At 41.3% G+C, this 16,432-nt stretch overlaps 1 protein-coding gene across 1 annotated transcript in view; it reads right to left on the minus strand.

Annotated features, from left to right (window-relative positions):
* The window catches only part of SEC14L1 (SEC14 like lipid binding 1), a 65,123-nt gene that overhangs the window by 18,389 nt on the left and 30,302 nt on the right, over window positions 1–16,432 (minus strand). Inside the window, exons 3-7 of the mRNA XM_042455872.1 lie at window positions 8,066–8,215; window positions 7,459–7,590; window positions 3,642–3,770; window positions 1,357–1,588; window positions 774–883 (exon numbers count right to left, since the gene is read on the minus strand). Coding sequence (XP_042311806.1) covers window positions 774–883; window positions 1,357–1,588; window positions 3,642–3,770; window positions 7,459–7,590; window positions 8,066–8,215 — 753 coding nt within the window. The remainder of the gene's footprint in view (window positions 1–773; window positions 884–1,356; window positions 1,589–3,641; window positions 3,771–7,458; window positions 7,591–8,065; window positions 8,216–16,432) is intronic.

Consider the following 16,432-nt stretch of genomic DNA (forward strand, 5'->3'; position numbering starts at 1 on the left):
GCCTCCTCCTCCCCACGGGGCTTTGGAGGAAGCTCCGCCCCCGGCATGTGGCTCCACCCCAGAGGGTGGAAGCTCCGCCCCTGGCATGCGGCCCTGCCCCCGTAGGGTGGAAGCTCCACCCCCCGGCTTCGGCCCCCCAGTTGTCTGAGGGACAGCAATCTGGCCCCGGCTCAAAAAGGTTGCCTACCCCTGATATAGCCTTTGTTTTATTATATTGAACAGTACAAATAACTGGCCAGGGAGACAGAGAAAAGAGGTAAGAAATTAGAATTGCAATGTGTGCAAAAGATATATTTTCATGGTTAACTGGCCTTCAGCACAGTGTGATTGATGAAATTCATCCAAGGATGTATTCCAATACATTTTCAAATGCTCTGTACAGGTAGATTATGGCATTGTGTTAATAGTCCCCAACACTCCTTGTTAACAAGCCTTACACTAGCAGTGGAAATCCTCCATTCAACACAAATAGAAGTGGTTAATCTGTACAGCTGTCATAAACTTGAGCATATGAAAGGATCTCTAGGCTGTCAAAAAATGTTGCTTTCTTTTAGTCTAAAAAGCATCTGGATTCTGCACTTTGGGGACCAGATTTCAATATTAGACTATCCTAGTTAACAAAAAACCTTAAGGAATCAGGTTCAAACTAGTTCAAGGCCAACTTATGTAAGTGTCCATTCCCTTGAATAGAGCATTGACTTTGTGCCAGACCATCTTGTAGGCGATGCATTTTTCTGACAGATAGGACGCCCAGCAAGGAGAAAGATTCTTACTTTGCCTTTGTGTGTTTCCTGGAGCCACTGCCGAAGCCTAATGAGGCAGCTTTCTTGAAGTGGTGTCAAATCCCCCAGATACCTCTTGATGTAGTCTGCGTCTAGTTTGTCTGAAATGGCATTGATACAGTGTTAATAGAGGCAATGGTGCTAGGCCAAATAACAAATGGTTTACTGAACACATACTTCACATGGAAACACTAATTCGTTATTTACAAAGCTAACTACTTTTAAGCCCTGATTGCATCTGATCTAACTTCACTAGCTGTAGCTTTGGTGAACCCTTTCAACTAAGTTATTTTACCTTTCACAGTGTCAACCTTCCAGCGGTCTTGAACAGCTGGCTTTTCCCTTGTACCACCCAATTTGTGAATCAATAAAACTCAACTGTCTACAGAACCCCACCAAACCAATAAAGTCGTAATACTGCCTGTACAGTTTATTTTCTGCCATTTAAATCAAGTCACCTCATGGGGAAAAATGATAAGACCTTCCACATTGATTGGTTGCATTATTAAAAGTCTATTGAGATGACAAGGGCAATCAGAAACTATTGCACAAAAGAGAAGGACAAACAATGCACCGTCAGGTGTTCCAGCTGTGGGATCTGATGCACTGTTGCAGGTGTTCACTTCCTTAGGACTTAGCACCTCTTTAACGGCAGCTTCAGGTATGTTGACTGGAGAGGACAGTGGCCGTCTCACATGAGAAGCTCCACGTTCAAACATGAATTTCACAGGGGGAGTCCAACGAGGAATGTATGTTACTCCTTCTTCTTCTAGCTGCTTCAGATAGTACTCTATTATTTCTTTGCCCTTGAAAGCAAAACAATTATTCAGTCATAACCACAAGACTCCTTGGGACGTGGCATTACTGTTTTCTTTCTTATGGGAAACTCTCATCTAAGAGAGAAATTAACTATTAACCACCAACTTTTAATGCAGCATCACCCACCATGATGTAGAAATTAATGTACAGAAAAATTAAAGGATAAGGCAGGCCTTTCCAAGGACACAGATAAATTTGGAAGAAAATGCAAGTGCCTCCCTGCTCCCTCTTTGTCAAGGCATGAGTGACTGGATGCATGGTGCTTGATTCCAGACATGACATGGGCAACTGTGGATCACCTTTAGATATAGTTTAAAGCAGGGGTCGGCAACCTGCGGCCCGTGGGCCGGATGCGGCCCGCCAAGGCCTTCTTACCGGCCCCTGCGCAGTCCTGCCGCCGATTGCCGCCGATTTTCTCCTTTTTTTCGCCGCTCCGGCCGCCATTTTGTTTTCCAAAATGGTGGCCGAAGTCTCGCGTGACCTCAGGATGGCAAAGGTCACACGAGATTTCGGCCACCATTTTGAAAAACAAAATGGCGGCGCCCATGTAGGAGGCCTGGTGCAGCCCCTGTAGCACTCCAACAGGGCTCCAGGGGCTGCAGTAGGCCTGCAGCAGGCTCCACCTCGCCTCCGCCCTCCTCCTCCTCCTCCCTAAGAGCAGGGAAAGGAGGAGGAGAAAGAAGGAAGGAGTACAGAGCAAGGGAGCCAGAGCAGTAGCTCCAGCCAAGCAAGGCCAGAGGTTGGTTCATTGGGGGAGGGGTTAGCTGGATGTTCTTTCTGCAAAATCCCCTCTGAGCACCTTGTGGCTTTTCTGGGTTGAAACTGTGTGCATGCTTGCTGTAGTTTATTTTCAATTGCATTTTAGTAATTTCTTTGCTTGTACCATTATTATTATTATTATTATTATTACTTGCCCTGGGTGTTCTTTCTGCAAAATCCCCTCTCAATGAGAAAGAGGGGGAGGAGGTGGAAATGTGAGTCATTTCAGGTCTGCCTTGGGTTTTTTCCATTATTTTTTTAAAATATGTAACACTTATTTTTGTTTTATTTCATTATTTTTATTATTGCTTTTTATTTCATTTCATTATTTTTTATTATTTATGATGGTGAGACAGTGTGACTTTCCAAAGTGCTGTAACAAAGGTCTGCTGTAACAATGATAGTGGTGGTGATGATGATGATGCTTCGGTGGAAGCTCCACCCCCAATGTGTGGCTCCGCCCCTGGAGGGTGGAAGCTCCACCCTGGCATGTGGCTCCACCCCCAGAAGGTGGAAGCTCCACCCCCAGCATATGGCTCCACCCCTGGAGGGTGGAAGCTCCACCCCCAGCTTCGGCCCCCCAGTTGTCTGAGGGACAGCAACCTGGCCCCCGACTCAAAAAGGTTGCCTACCCCTGGTTTAAAGCATGGGGAAAATAAGTCATCCTCCTTTTGGGGCAGGATTTTTTGTTTTGTTAAGGTACTTCTAAAATTTTCTCTCTTTGCAAAACATGTTCCTAACTCCTGCTAGTCAAGCCATGCCTGTCATTGAGCAGTTATCCGCTTAGCAGCCTTTTCTGACCTAGTGACCTCCTGGTGTTTTGGACAAAATGCCATCAGCCTCAGCCAGCATGACTGATTTGTTAGTAATCTTGGGAGTTGTAAGTCCAAAGCATCTGGTGGGCACTAGGTTGATGAAGACTGTTCTATGTTGACTGAAAAAAAGAACTGTTTTACTTTAACATGACAGAATTTGTTTTATCCCATAAAGACACAAAAATATCAATCTAAGCAACTGCTGAATAGCAGGCCAGTGTACCCTCAGACCTCGCTATTCCCAGTATGAACAGATCCACCCATATCATTCAGATTAGAACATGCCACACCACTGGTAGAAGATGAAAAACGCCAAAAACTACAAAGTGACACCAAGACAATACACAGACAGACAAACTGCAAACCCCCAAATTATACACAGTCCTGTGGCAATATCCAGAAGTGATAACAAAATGTTCATGGGTGTGATTCAGCAGACAAGGGACCAATAACCATTACAGCTCACCTTTTTAATATTGCTGGTATATTGTTTCATGGCAATCTTTTCTACTGTGCTTTCAAAGCCAAAGAAAGATTTAATATCAAGGCTTGCAGACTGTTCAAAACATGTCCAGTCTTCATTGTCAGGGTGCACCTGAAGAGTTGAGAAACAAAGCTTAATGTAGGGGGTGGGGGAGTGAAAATCACCAGGATGGTTGTTCCTGAAGGCCTATTGTTTTTCCTTCCTTAATATCACTTCATGCTATCTCATCAATGCATGGAATTTGGAACATGGAATGACTGCAATAGTAAGACGATGAATCAGGGATCCAACCTATTTAGGGAAAGAAATGCATTTTTGTCCTCCAACATGACAGAAAAGTATCCAAAAACAACAGGAGCCCTGAGTCCTTACCACCTAATATAGTTTGCCAAGGCTGCCAGGCCAATATAGTAAAGTGCATGAACTGGGGAAATTCCATGCAGCTAACAAATGTGATACACATTTTGTCTTCTAGGCATCCGTTGATCATTACAGTCTCTTAGAAGATAAATAACCATTCTCTAATCTTTACTACATGACCCATTTCGCACTTTTTGGTATATTTAGAGAACAAAACATACAGTTAGTCCTCTGTATCTAAAGATTATTTTATCCATGGATTCAACCATCTACTGTTTGAAAAACATGCAAAAAATATATACATTCCAAAAAAAATGAATCTTGATTTTGCCATTTTATATAAGAGACAGCATTTTGCTCTATCATTGTATACAATGGGACATGAGCATCCACAAGGGGTTATGGAACCAAACCCCAACAGATACAAAGGGCACATTGTACTATGCAGCCTTCATAGAGTGACCTAGTTCTTTTACAGAAATTTAGGTGTGATACATATCACCATAAAGTGGCTTACCAGCACCGATTCTAGGGTTAGGGACCACGCAGCAACCGCATGGTCCCTAACCCTAGAACGTATGGGGCAGCGCAACAATGGTGGCGCCCTGTGTACACGGACACTGCCATTGTTACGTAAGTGCAGCGCGGCATCCGCATGTTGCCACATGGTACTTACGTAACAAGTGCGCCACTGGCACACTTGTTATGCCGCCCTTGCGGCTTAAAAAGAACCCGCTTTTCTCAGGTTCTTTTTCCTCCGCAGGGAAGCTGCACGGTTTGGTGGCTGCGGCTTCCTTCGGAGGGAAAAAGGCCGTCAGCAGGCCACCCTTTTTGGGCAGTCTGTCCTAGAGTACTTTAAAAGAGACTACTTAGCAGCAGGATACAGAAGAAAGAGATGCGAGCATTTCTGAGTTAGAACAGCAATACAATAGTGTGTATTGTTTTAAGTGAACATATAAACATGTTAACAGAAGAAGAAATGGGTATGCCTGCACTTACTAAACACCATTTATTAGGTTCACTTCATACTTTGTAAGGTAAAGGCTATAAGTTGAAAGTAGCTATGTACCACTTTTGGACAACCAACTCTTGACACCTTACTAAATAAATTCTTTGCATATTACTCCAACAATGCCTTATTTCAGTTGGAATATATGACTAATTAGTTGCATCCATTTTAAGCTATTCTATGGGAATACTAAGTACACTGGTACCCGGGATACAAATGCGCCGCGTTACGAAATTTCCGGGTTACGAAAAAAATCCATTAAAAAAAACTGTTCCGGTTATTTCGGGTTACGGAAAAAAATTTTGGTGCTTTTCGGCGCTTTTTCGCACCAAATCGCGGCTTTCGCTATTAGCGCCTATGGGGCTTCGGCTTGCGAATGCTTTTCGGGTTACGAATGGCGCCGCGGAACGAATTAATTTCGTAACCCGGGGGAGCCCTGTACAGTATTTTAACTTTCACAGTGAAAATGCCATTTGTTACTTTTATTTTCTCTTATATATGTATAAAAATTTATTTGGTCATTGACCAGCAAGTTATTTTCTCTTCCTCCTCATAGATATTCAACATGTTCTCAGTTTGGCTCTCTGCTTTTATAATAAGCAGCTGAGACTTCTGGTGCCTGCTGAGATACTGTCATCTTTCAGAGAGGGAGCTGTCTAAATCCCCCTTATCTTTGGAGAGATGGATTTGTTAGCCCTGCTTCCTCAGCATTGGTGTCTAACCTACTTTTGAAAAATATGCAAACAGTGAACACAGGCCCGAATTATAGGACTTTCTTAACCTGGTTTTCTCACACACAATATTGGCAAGTTCATATGAAACTCAAGTTCTTAATGTTATGATCATCTCAAGTGGGATAGGAGAGATCCACATAATTGTGATCACACCATAATATTCTTGAGCATATTTCCTAGTCTAACGTTGTCAGAATAATATTATGAGCAAGAAGCTTTCTTTCTCATTGAATCCCCTGGAGCTTGATGATTCCATGTCATGTCCACCTCCCATTGCTTGGGATACATGGCTAACCTAACCAAGGTTAGGAATAAAAGGGGGGGGGGGGGGCGGAGAACCTCCTGTGCTTTTTCACACAACAATGTTGGTCTTCAAAAACCCAGAAGGGCAGAGAAAGAGTTCACTCTGATAGTATCTTCATGTTTAATTAAAATTTACTAGACAATTTACAATATATCATCATGAGTTTCTCAGGTCCAAAACACACTGCAGAAATAATACAATTTGAGACCACTTTAACTGCCCTGGCTCAGTGTTAGGGAATTGTGGGAATTATAGCTTTGTGAGACATTTAGCCTTCTCTTTAAGAGAGCTCTGATGCCACAATAAACTACAATTCCCAGGATTCCCTAGCACTGAGCCAGGGCAGTTAAGCGGTCTAAAACTGGATTATTTCTGCAGTGTGTTTTTGACATTAGTTAACAAGAATAGCAAGTCACTGAAACCTCCCTCCACTCTGCAAAATTAAGCTGTTACATCCTGAATATGTAGCAACTGGTTCCTTCCACTGAGCTATCAATGTGTGTTATGCTCCACCTCTCTCCTGAACCATTATTCTGAATATGGCTTGACCACAAGGATCTATCTTCTTCCAAAAATGAAGCAAATGATAAAAACCTGAAGCCTACTCTTGCTTATTTTAATATACTACTCTCCCACAGTATGTCATCTTTACGAAATATGGGCTTGCATGGGACTGAGAAACATTTACATTAACTCATGTGAATGTGAAATGTTTAGACTTAAGCAAAAGATGGAAACTTTTGAAAACTCATAATAAACACAATTTATTCAAACCAACAAAATTCAGATAATCTTAGCCATGTATACTGGTAAAAAAAGAAAAAGAAAATAAATGGTACTTCCTGCCTGCTTACTATGACGTGAGCATGCAACGTTTTATCAGTATCACCAAAGGTTTTGAATGTGGATGGGGCCAAACAAATTGTTTTAAGCACTGAGATGCAAAAGTGTTCACTATAGATCTTTTCTTCTTTCATACTTTAAGTTTTCTTGAGAAAGAGATCAGGAAAAACATGGATTCCTCCAAGCTTGTTAAACACTGGTTCAATAATTTGTCATGCCACCTATGGCTGTGTGCCAGCGTATTAGCAGGTAAGACTTTAAGCCAGAGTTAGAATGAAAATGTTAATACTTCTGAAAGCACACAAAACTCCTAACAGATTGCTTGTTTTTACTGTCCAAACACAGAATTTTAAAAGATGATAGTGCTTTACATAAAAACACCGTAGGATTCTGTTTAAAGTAAGAACATACAGAACACTGTTATTTACATATTAAGCAGCTGGAAAATGACATGTATCACTATGAGTAATGCTTCCATATCTAGAAGGAGCCAAAATCAGATCTCTACCAAACATTCTGAAGACTGCATTCAAGCCACTTCTTACTTACTGTGTAACAGCAGCGTTCATTGATAACAACTCTATTTGAGAAAGTTTCATTGTAGGCCTCTATGTGTAAAGTGCGGTCTTTTTTGTTCAAGGAGTTCTTCTGAATGAAGTAAACATAATCTACTCCTGCAATCTGAGAGGAGAGCACAGACTAGGTTATTAAGCAGCAGCAGCCTTATAAGAAACTGTTTAGGCTTCCCAAGTAATAATAAATAAATAATAAAAGTTTTATTTATATACCGCAGCCTTCCATAGATCAGGGCGGTTTACACACAATTAAGATATACATACATAAATCAAGCAAATCAAGCATAAACAATACATCAAAGAAACAATAAAAACAATAAAAAAGATAAAAAGATAAAACCCCAATTAGCCCTTCCTCATGGCCACGGAAAGAGGAGGGAGGCCCTAAATGATGTTCATGGGGGGAATGCTTGATGAAATAAGAAGGTCTTTAAATCCTTCTTGAATTGGGCCAGGGAGGTAGTCGAGCGGAGCTCAGCGGGCAGCGTATTCCAGAGGGCCGGGGCGGCGATGGAAAACGTCCGCTTGGTGACGGAGGAAAGCCTAGCCCCCGGCACCTTCAGGTAGGCACATTGAATTACCTTCTTCAGGAGCCGTGGTGCATCTACATCCAGTTTACAGCGCCTTTCAATCACATGGACAGCCCTGTCCTCGCTCATGAATTCATTCACAGTATCACTGCCTACAAACATGGGGATGAGAGGGCATGTGGGAAACCTTTTTTCATAAGCCTGTAGTGGAAAGAAAGGGAGAACATACTTCAAAGATTTTACCAGACTCTCCAGACAGCATTTTGTCTGCTTAAGTTAAATTGATTGCAACTGTTCTGCTCACTTCAATTGTTAAAGCCCATTAAATATTAAAAGAAGCGACTATGTGTATTTCAAATATCTATCAATCAAGAGCTGTATGTGGCACTAGAGTACTTTAAAAGAGACTAATTTTCACTCCTTTAAAGAACCACCCTGAGAGCTTGCCCAAGTGCCTCCCTAGAGTCTGCTAAAGACATCTAAAGTCTCTGTGTTACCATAATAGCTGTTCCTAAGCACAGCAGCTCCATTTATCTAATGACTACAATATACCATTTACCAGGTTCTACTTCTGCTCAAAAATATAATGTCCTCTCTTATGCTGCTCACACAATAATGGCCCCAGTTGGACAACTAAATGATCACAACAGTTTGTGAATCTATGTTGTTGTTTTTTATCAAGAAGATATGACATTACATTATATGGAAAACCAGGAATATCAAAAGGCAGACTCCAAGGCACAACAATACAAAATCTTGAAACCGCAACTTCCAGATTTAGTAAAACTTGTATAGTCCTTATTCTGAGAGCAACATAGGAACAGTTTTGCAGTGCACACTCCCCAAAGCCCGTTTCCATTCCCTACAGTAAAATAACAGAGGCCTCAAACGCATACTCGGCCAAAATGATAGCCATTTCAACAGGCCATATTGTAACACATAGAACCACAGCAACAAGGTTTTATTGTGCTATTCTTTTTACTTTTAATTCACAGGGGTTTGTTTTGGTTGCAGACAACACCAGAGGAAAAGGTGGGCTAAAGCAGTAAGGCCAGTGGCTGATTTGTTACGGGTATATTCTCTCCCCATAGCAACCAATTTACCAAAAATAGCAGGTCTTCGTCCCTAAAGGAATCAATCAAGAGGTAGAGAGAGATAGTGGGAAGGAAAACAGATGCTTGCAAGGAAAATGGATTTTAAGATGGCTGCCTTGCTAGGATGGCCTGGATCTTCATTGAAATTGCAGTATTTTGGCATGGTCTCTTAAAACATGGTTTGGGCTATTGTGATAGACCTAGTTTTGGCTACAGTGGTAAATCTGTCTGGACTGTAGTCCTTCAGACTGCAGGTGAGGGTTCACATAGCAAAGCTCTTTTACATACAACAAACAAAAATACACAGAGCCAAAGAGCTGTACATTTCAACTCATGCAGACAACTATAAAGCAGGGGAGAGGATTCTAAGCCTAGTCCCCACACTAGTTGACAGAGTAAAAGGGCATTCAAATCATAAGTTCCTACCTATCGTCTGAGGAGACAGCAAAGCCCGGAGAGAGGATACCAACATGTAAAGGAGATAGCCAAATTAACTCTTAAGGCTCCCAAGGGTCTCTGTATGGGTGTTTTCAAGGACCACTGGATATAATAAACTCCTTCTCACTGAAACAGAGCTCTAACCTGGGAATATTCAACTGCTGCTATAGTAGAAAGGTTCATTACTGTTAGTTCTGTGCCGTGAGCATTGGGGTAGCAGAGCGAGCAAAACTCTCCCATTTCCTCCTGAGTCACACTGGAATAAGGCAATAACTATAGCAATCTTGAGGCTAGCAAACTTTATTCCCTACCATTGGGAGCAATGGAATCTTTAACACAAAAACAGTAATCAAAGGAAAAACACAACCCATCCCTTTCTGTTCTGCCATGCAAAATATTTCACATTTTCTATGGGAACACTATATCTGATGTCTGCCTTATATAGCACCCATTCTTCTATCCGTGGGCGCCTAAGTGTATTATCCAGGACAGTCCAAGGAGGCACAGAGGAGGGCAAATGCAGAAGGCACATAGGGCTGCAGGTGGCAGAGGGCCTTGAATGGAGCACCAAACCCATTCACCTTGCTTTTTGAACAAAATAACTTTTTAAACGTTTCTTGAAATGTCTAGAACTTGATCTCATCTTCCACACTCACAATGTCATTTTTATTTATGGAGTGAAATAGAAATACACATGCTTTCTTCCTTTTTCTGCTACCAATTTATTTTTCAGCAATGAATTAATAATGTCAAATGATGGAAGTATTTGCTTTGTGCTTGTAGATTAAACTACTGTAAACTGTGGTTCGAGGTGCTAAGCCTTATATCTTCATTTTGCTCCACTTACACTTGACACACTTTCCTTTCCACTACAGCCATTTTCATAAGTTGAAAAAATAAATTCCCACATCTTTTGTAGATATCTCAGTGTGTGAGAGTGGAAGGGACAGAGCCATAAGTTCATTTTTAGGAAGCTGTAGGTACAAGTTTAAGCTAGCACCTCTGTGATGAGATTTAGGCTCTGACTATTATTTCCTTTAAAAATCTAACTGTAGCTACTCTGCTTGTCAAGAAATTAATTTTGCTTGAAAGTGCAGTAGTCCCTTGATCTCATGTGCAATTTCTTTGATCTTCTTCAGAGCTAGTGGAGTTATTTTACTGTTTGGGCCTTGTGTGTGTGTTGTTTGCTTTTAAGTGGTTTCCAACTTACGGCAACCTTAAGGTGAACCTATCAAAGGGCTCTCTTGGAAAGTTTCTTCAGAGGGGGTTTGGTTTGGTTTGACTTTGCCACTGACATCCTCTGAGGCTGAGAGATTGTGACTTGCCTACAGTCACATAGACAGTTTTTCATGGTTGAGCAGGGATTCGAACCTTGTTCTCCACTCATGGTCCACTGCTCAAACCACTATACCACTGGGCCTTAGTCTTATGCAACTGTGAAAAGTGAAATATTTCCCTGATGTAACTATTATTATTGTAAGATAAAACTACGACCATGGTATCCTTCTGGAACGCCTGAGGTAGTTGGGTATCGGGGGCACTGTGCTCCAGTGGTTCCGTTCCTACCTCTCAGGTAGATTCCAGATGGTGCAGCTGGGGGATGTTTGCTCCGATAAGAGGGAACTAACATCTGGTGTCCCTCAAGGAGCTATTCTGTCCCCCATGCTATTTAACATTTACATGAAACCGCTGGGAGAGATCATCCGGAGACATGGGGCGCGGTGTTATCAGTATGCTGATGACACTCAAATGTGTTTCTCTGTGTCTTCAACAGATGCAGTGACTAGGGATGGCATTTCTCCTCTAAATGCCTGCTTGGAGTTGGTAATGGGCTGGATGAGGGGAAACAAACTCAGTGTGAATCCAGAGAAAACGGAAGTACTGGCGATAGGTTCCCCCGGTCTGGGTGGTGAAATTTGCCATCCAGTCCTGAACGAGGTCACGCTCCCCTTGAAGGACTCGGTCTGCAGCTTGGGAGTGCTCCTGGACTCGTCGCTCCAGTTGTCATCTCAGGTGGATGCGACCGTCAGTAGCGCTTGTTATCAGCTTCAGCGGATACGCCAGCTGTGTCCATATCTGGACCGGAGGGACCTTGAATATGGCAGCTAGACTGGTCGCTGGTTCTTCCAGGTCTGACCATATAACACCCATTCTGAAAGATCTTCACTGGCTGCCTATTCGCTTCCGGGCTCAAGACAAGGTGTTGGTAATGACCTATAAAGCCCTAAACGGCTTGGGCCCAGGGTACTTGGAGGACTGCCTCTCCCCATATAATCCACCCTGCACACTCAGGTCGACTGGGATGAAATTGTTGGAGGTCCTAACAACACGCTATGTGAGGACCTCACAGAGGGCATTTTCTATCTTAGCCCCTAGATCTTGGAATAGTCTCCCAGATAAGCTCCGCTCCACCACATCTATAGATCTTTTTAAAAAGAATCTAAAGATGTATTTTTCCCCCCAAGCCTTCCCACCGTGAGATATCATTGTATCCCTTACACCTTTTATCGATGACCCTGGAATGTGTATATTGACTCTCCCATCCAACTGGCCCTTATGTTGTTATGATCACTGTGCTCTTTTTATGCTGTTTTTAACTGATTTTATTGGAATGTTTTCTATATTATTATTGTATGCCGCTTTGATCAAATTCTGGAAAAGTGGATTACAAATAAACCTTATTATTATTATTATTATTATTTTGTTCTTACATTTGTATTTATATCATTTCTTTCAATTATCTATGGACTGCTTCTGTTTTAAGAAATATTTGCTAATCAGAACACCAAATTTGTTTACATAACGAAGACATGTCACTGCCTTGTAGGATATTCATAGAAAAAAAATACACTGGGAAGAAAGAACAAGAGCTGCATGGAGAAAGTTCCTGACATGTTGTATCCTCAATTTGTATTAAAATCTCTCCCAGAATACTAGCATAAATAACAACACCTTATGTTTATACATAAGTACATAATAATAATAATAATAATAATAATAATAATAATAATAATAATAATTTGTTTTATTTATATACCGCTATTCCAAAGATCATAGTGGTGAACAGCAAGTAAGCTAATTAGCCCCCAACAGTCTGGGTACTCATTTTAGCGACCTCGGAAGGATGCAAGCCTGAGTTGAGCTTGGGCCCTTTTGCTGGTCTTGAACTCGCAACCTTGTGGTTTTGAGTGAATGGCTGCAGTACAGGCATTTAACCACTGCGCCACCAGGGCTCCTAACATCTTTTATTATTTTTTTCTTCCATACATAAGCATATTCTGTGTGATTCTCATTAGCTGTCCACAAACATTTTTCTTCTTCTGCAGTGGTGTTCATCGGAACAACCCCCTGGATTGAAATACCAGTTTTGTTATTCAGATAATTCAAGAAATAGTCAATATTTTTGGGATTCCATATTGAAGTGATACAAGACTACAGTTGTTATAATCAAACTTTCCTTAAAACATACACACAGACTGAGAGAATGGGCTGAGTTCAATACACAAAAGTAGAAACTATTTCCAAAATATTTAGGGAGTGCAAAAAAACCAAAAAGAAAACCTTTCCTGTGATGTGTGCTTCACTACTTCCATGATGTGTTTTCTTTTAATGGGAAGAAAGTACAGGACATTATGTTCTGTACTAGAGGATATTGTGCCCCCAGGCTATTCTCAAAATGAAAGTGTAGCTATGGCATATATACAGTCTACTTGCCCCCTTACACCTGTCCCATGTTTCTTTGCGAGAGAAAGACTTCACTAGATTACTGTGATCAATCTCAAAGCTGATTATGAACATACTACAGCAAGTTATAGCAGCTTGTTTTCCACCTCTTTTCACTATGGAATTGAAAGGTGATGATGGCTGGCACCTCTTCTTAACATAATGTCATGATGACAGTAAACTATTGTACCCATTTATCAGGTAATGAGTACAACTTTAATTCCTTCACATCTACAGAACTGTCACCACAAAGGGAATTTTGCACACCCTGTATTTAATGAAAACAATTATGTGCAGTTGGAAAACAATTTGCCCTATATAATTTTGTAGCTTAAATATTTCCACAAATCTGATTGTCTGTATCTTCTGAACCAGAATCAAACATGGACACTCAAGCCACAGCAGTCCAAAATGGAAATATCTACAAACAGATTCCACCCACAGAAAACCATATAGCTTTCTCACCGAAATACTGTACACCAAACCACACCCCTTCCTCTGAAACATTTATACTTTCTCATATTAAAAGTTAGCATTGGTCTCCAAGAACCAAATTTAGTCAAGATAACAGTTTACCAACTGTTATGAAAGTGAGCCTTTGAACAACATCCTCCTCAGCATGCTGTAATTCCCTTCTATGGTGGTTTACAGCAAATTACTCTTTGCCCTTTCATGGAAGCTGTCTATAGTTTCCAGTCCTTGTTTGCAGGACAGCCATGAGCCATAATTTGGCATTCTGGATCTGGATGAATTGGCAAATTATGGTTTGATATAAAGCAGTGTGAAAGAGGAAAGAGATTAAGGAATTTGTTATCACCAAGACTGTTTCAAAGCCATCATTTGGTATTCTATCCTAAGTCAGCCCATTTTTAAATTAGTGGGTATAGACTATTCGGTGGCTACATAAAAGGATTCAATTAATTATTATTTATTACTTTATTAAAATATTTATAAATAAGTAAATTTATTGGGGCTGCCAACATCTAGAATCAATTGGTTCAATGAATATTGTTGTGGTTTTACTACAGTTGAACTTTTTAGCGTTCCATTCCCTATATGGCGGTCAAGAGTAGGTACATGTGGTACTCAACTCTACAAGTCTGAGCCACTTCTACAGCAATTATGTCTTTAAATCCTACAACTGTGTGCACTTCTGGATGGGGATCTTTTACTGCAGATCACTTTTCCACAAGCACAGGTTTTTATGGGTGGTCCAGCAGAAAAATCCCCCATGTGTAACACTTCTGATTTTTATTTCCACTGCTTCTGTCTTTTTTATTTCTATGACTAGTAGAGAGAGGGAATAAGTGCACAAAGGTCTGTGACTGGTAGCGCTAAAAGCTATCAGTCACCATGGAAGCAGCCTATGTTGCCTAAGTAATTTTATTCTAACATGCAATATAACTTTTTCTAAATGTAGTTCTATGATCGATCCATCACAGAACAGTTGAGGAAGATATGGGAGACATCAATATTTCATTTTCAGATAAAAATCTAAACATAAAACCTTGTGTTCCTATTGTGGCACACCAAATACCTGTTAGAGTAATGTACCATTAAACAACAGAAAATATTTTGATTGACAAGTGACACATATTCCATGGAAAGGCCACATACTGCTGAGTCGGGAGCACATGGCATGATGCAAAGTTGCTGTAAGGTTGCATCTTTCTATGTGGCACTGATAACTCGGGGCCAACACTCTTTATAAGTGGACCAAGAGTGTGGGTAGTTGTGGATTAGTTTGGAGCTGGTGGAGTTGGTTAGAGCAGATGTTGGTGTAGTTAATTGGAAGCTGACTGAGAGGTGTGTGTAAATATTGTATCATATTGTATACAATGCAACTGAAGATAAAAGCTTCCAGAACTCTGAATGAAGCAACTGGCTGTGAGTTGGCTTCTTGTGTGAGAGAGAAGTGGTCAGTGCATTTCCATTACCAATAGCTGGGTGTTTTTGAACTCTGCTAGGTTATTGTTTTGGCACATCTGAGTAATTTGTCCCCACACTGTACTGGGAGTTGTTTCCAGGCAGTGGCCTGAGTTCATTTAATTGGTGCCTTTCCCGAATTCTCCTACCGGTCTCTAAAGCCTAGCTTTTGGGATTATAGCAATCACACATTTTTCTTTGAGTTTCTCAAATATAGCTTAAAAGCAGAACTAATTGCGGATATGATTATTATTTAAAGTTAATATAATCTTTAAAATATTCAAGCAGTTATAGTCCTATGAACGTCGTCAAGAGTGGAGCACTAGTTATGATTTTATATAGAATCAGGTGGATATGCCCGCTGGAAGAGATCTGTCTTAAGTGCCTTCTTGAATAGGTAATAAGACAGATCTCTTCCGGTAGACTATACCACAATGTGGGGGGCTGTGAATGTTCTATAGGAAGTCGATATTAATCTCGTGTTATAATGTTCCAATAGATTCTTCCCAGATGTTCTAAGTGTGCGGGGCGGACTGTGTAGGGAGAGACATTCCCGCAAGTAACTCGGGCCCAAGCCATGTAGGGCTTTAAAAGTAATGGCCAACGCCTTGTATTGTGTTGGCAGCCAGTGAAGAGATTTTAACATTGGTGTTATATGGGCAAACCTAGATGTATTGGTGACCAATTTGGCTGCCGCATTTTGAACCAATTGAAGTTTCTGAACTTGGTACAAGGATAACCCCAAGTAGAGCGCATTACAGAAATCTAGACGAGAGATTACCAGTGCATGTACCACTGCTACAAGGTCCTTTTGGTCGAGGTAGGGACACAGCTGGCATATCAACCGAAGTTGGTACCAAGCACTCCTGGCCATCACATCTACCTGAGATGACAACTGTAGAGATGGATCCAGGAGTACTCCCAAACTGCGAACTTAATCCTTTAGGGGAAGTGTGACCCCGTCCAGGACTGGTTGGCAAATTTCCGTCCCTGGACCTGGGGAACCTATTGCTAGTACCTCCGTTTTCTCTGGATTCAACTTGAGTTTGTTTTCCCTCATCCAGCCCATTACCTACCCAAGACAGTCATCCAGAGGAGAGATGCCATCCTTAGTCACTGCAGCAGTCGGAGACATAGAGAAATAGATTTGGGTGTCACCAGTGTACTGATAATACTGTGCCCCATGTCTCCAGATGATTTCTCCCAGTGGCTTCATGTAAATATTAAACAGCATTGG

This window comes from Sceloporus undulatus, chromosome 2, assembly GCF_019175285.1.
Source record: "Sceloporus undulatus isolate JIND9_A2432 ecotype Alabama chromosome 2, SceUnd_v1.1, whole genome shotgun sequence".
Lineage (NCBI taxonomy): Eukaryota > Metazoa > Chordata > Lepidosauria > Squamata > Phrynosomatidae > Sceloporus > Sceloporus undulatus.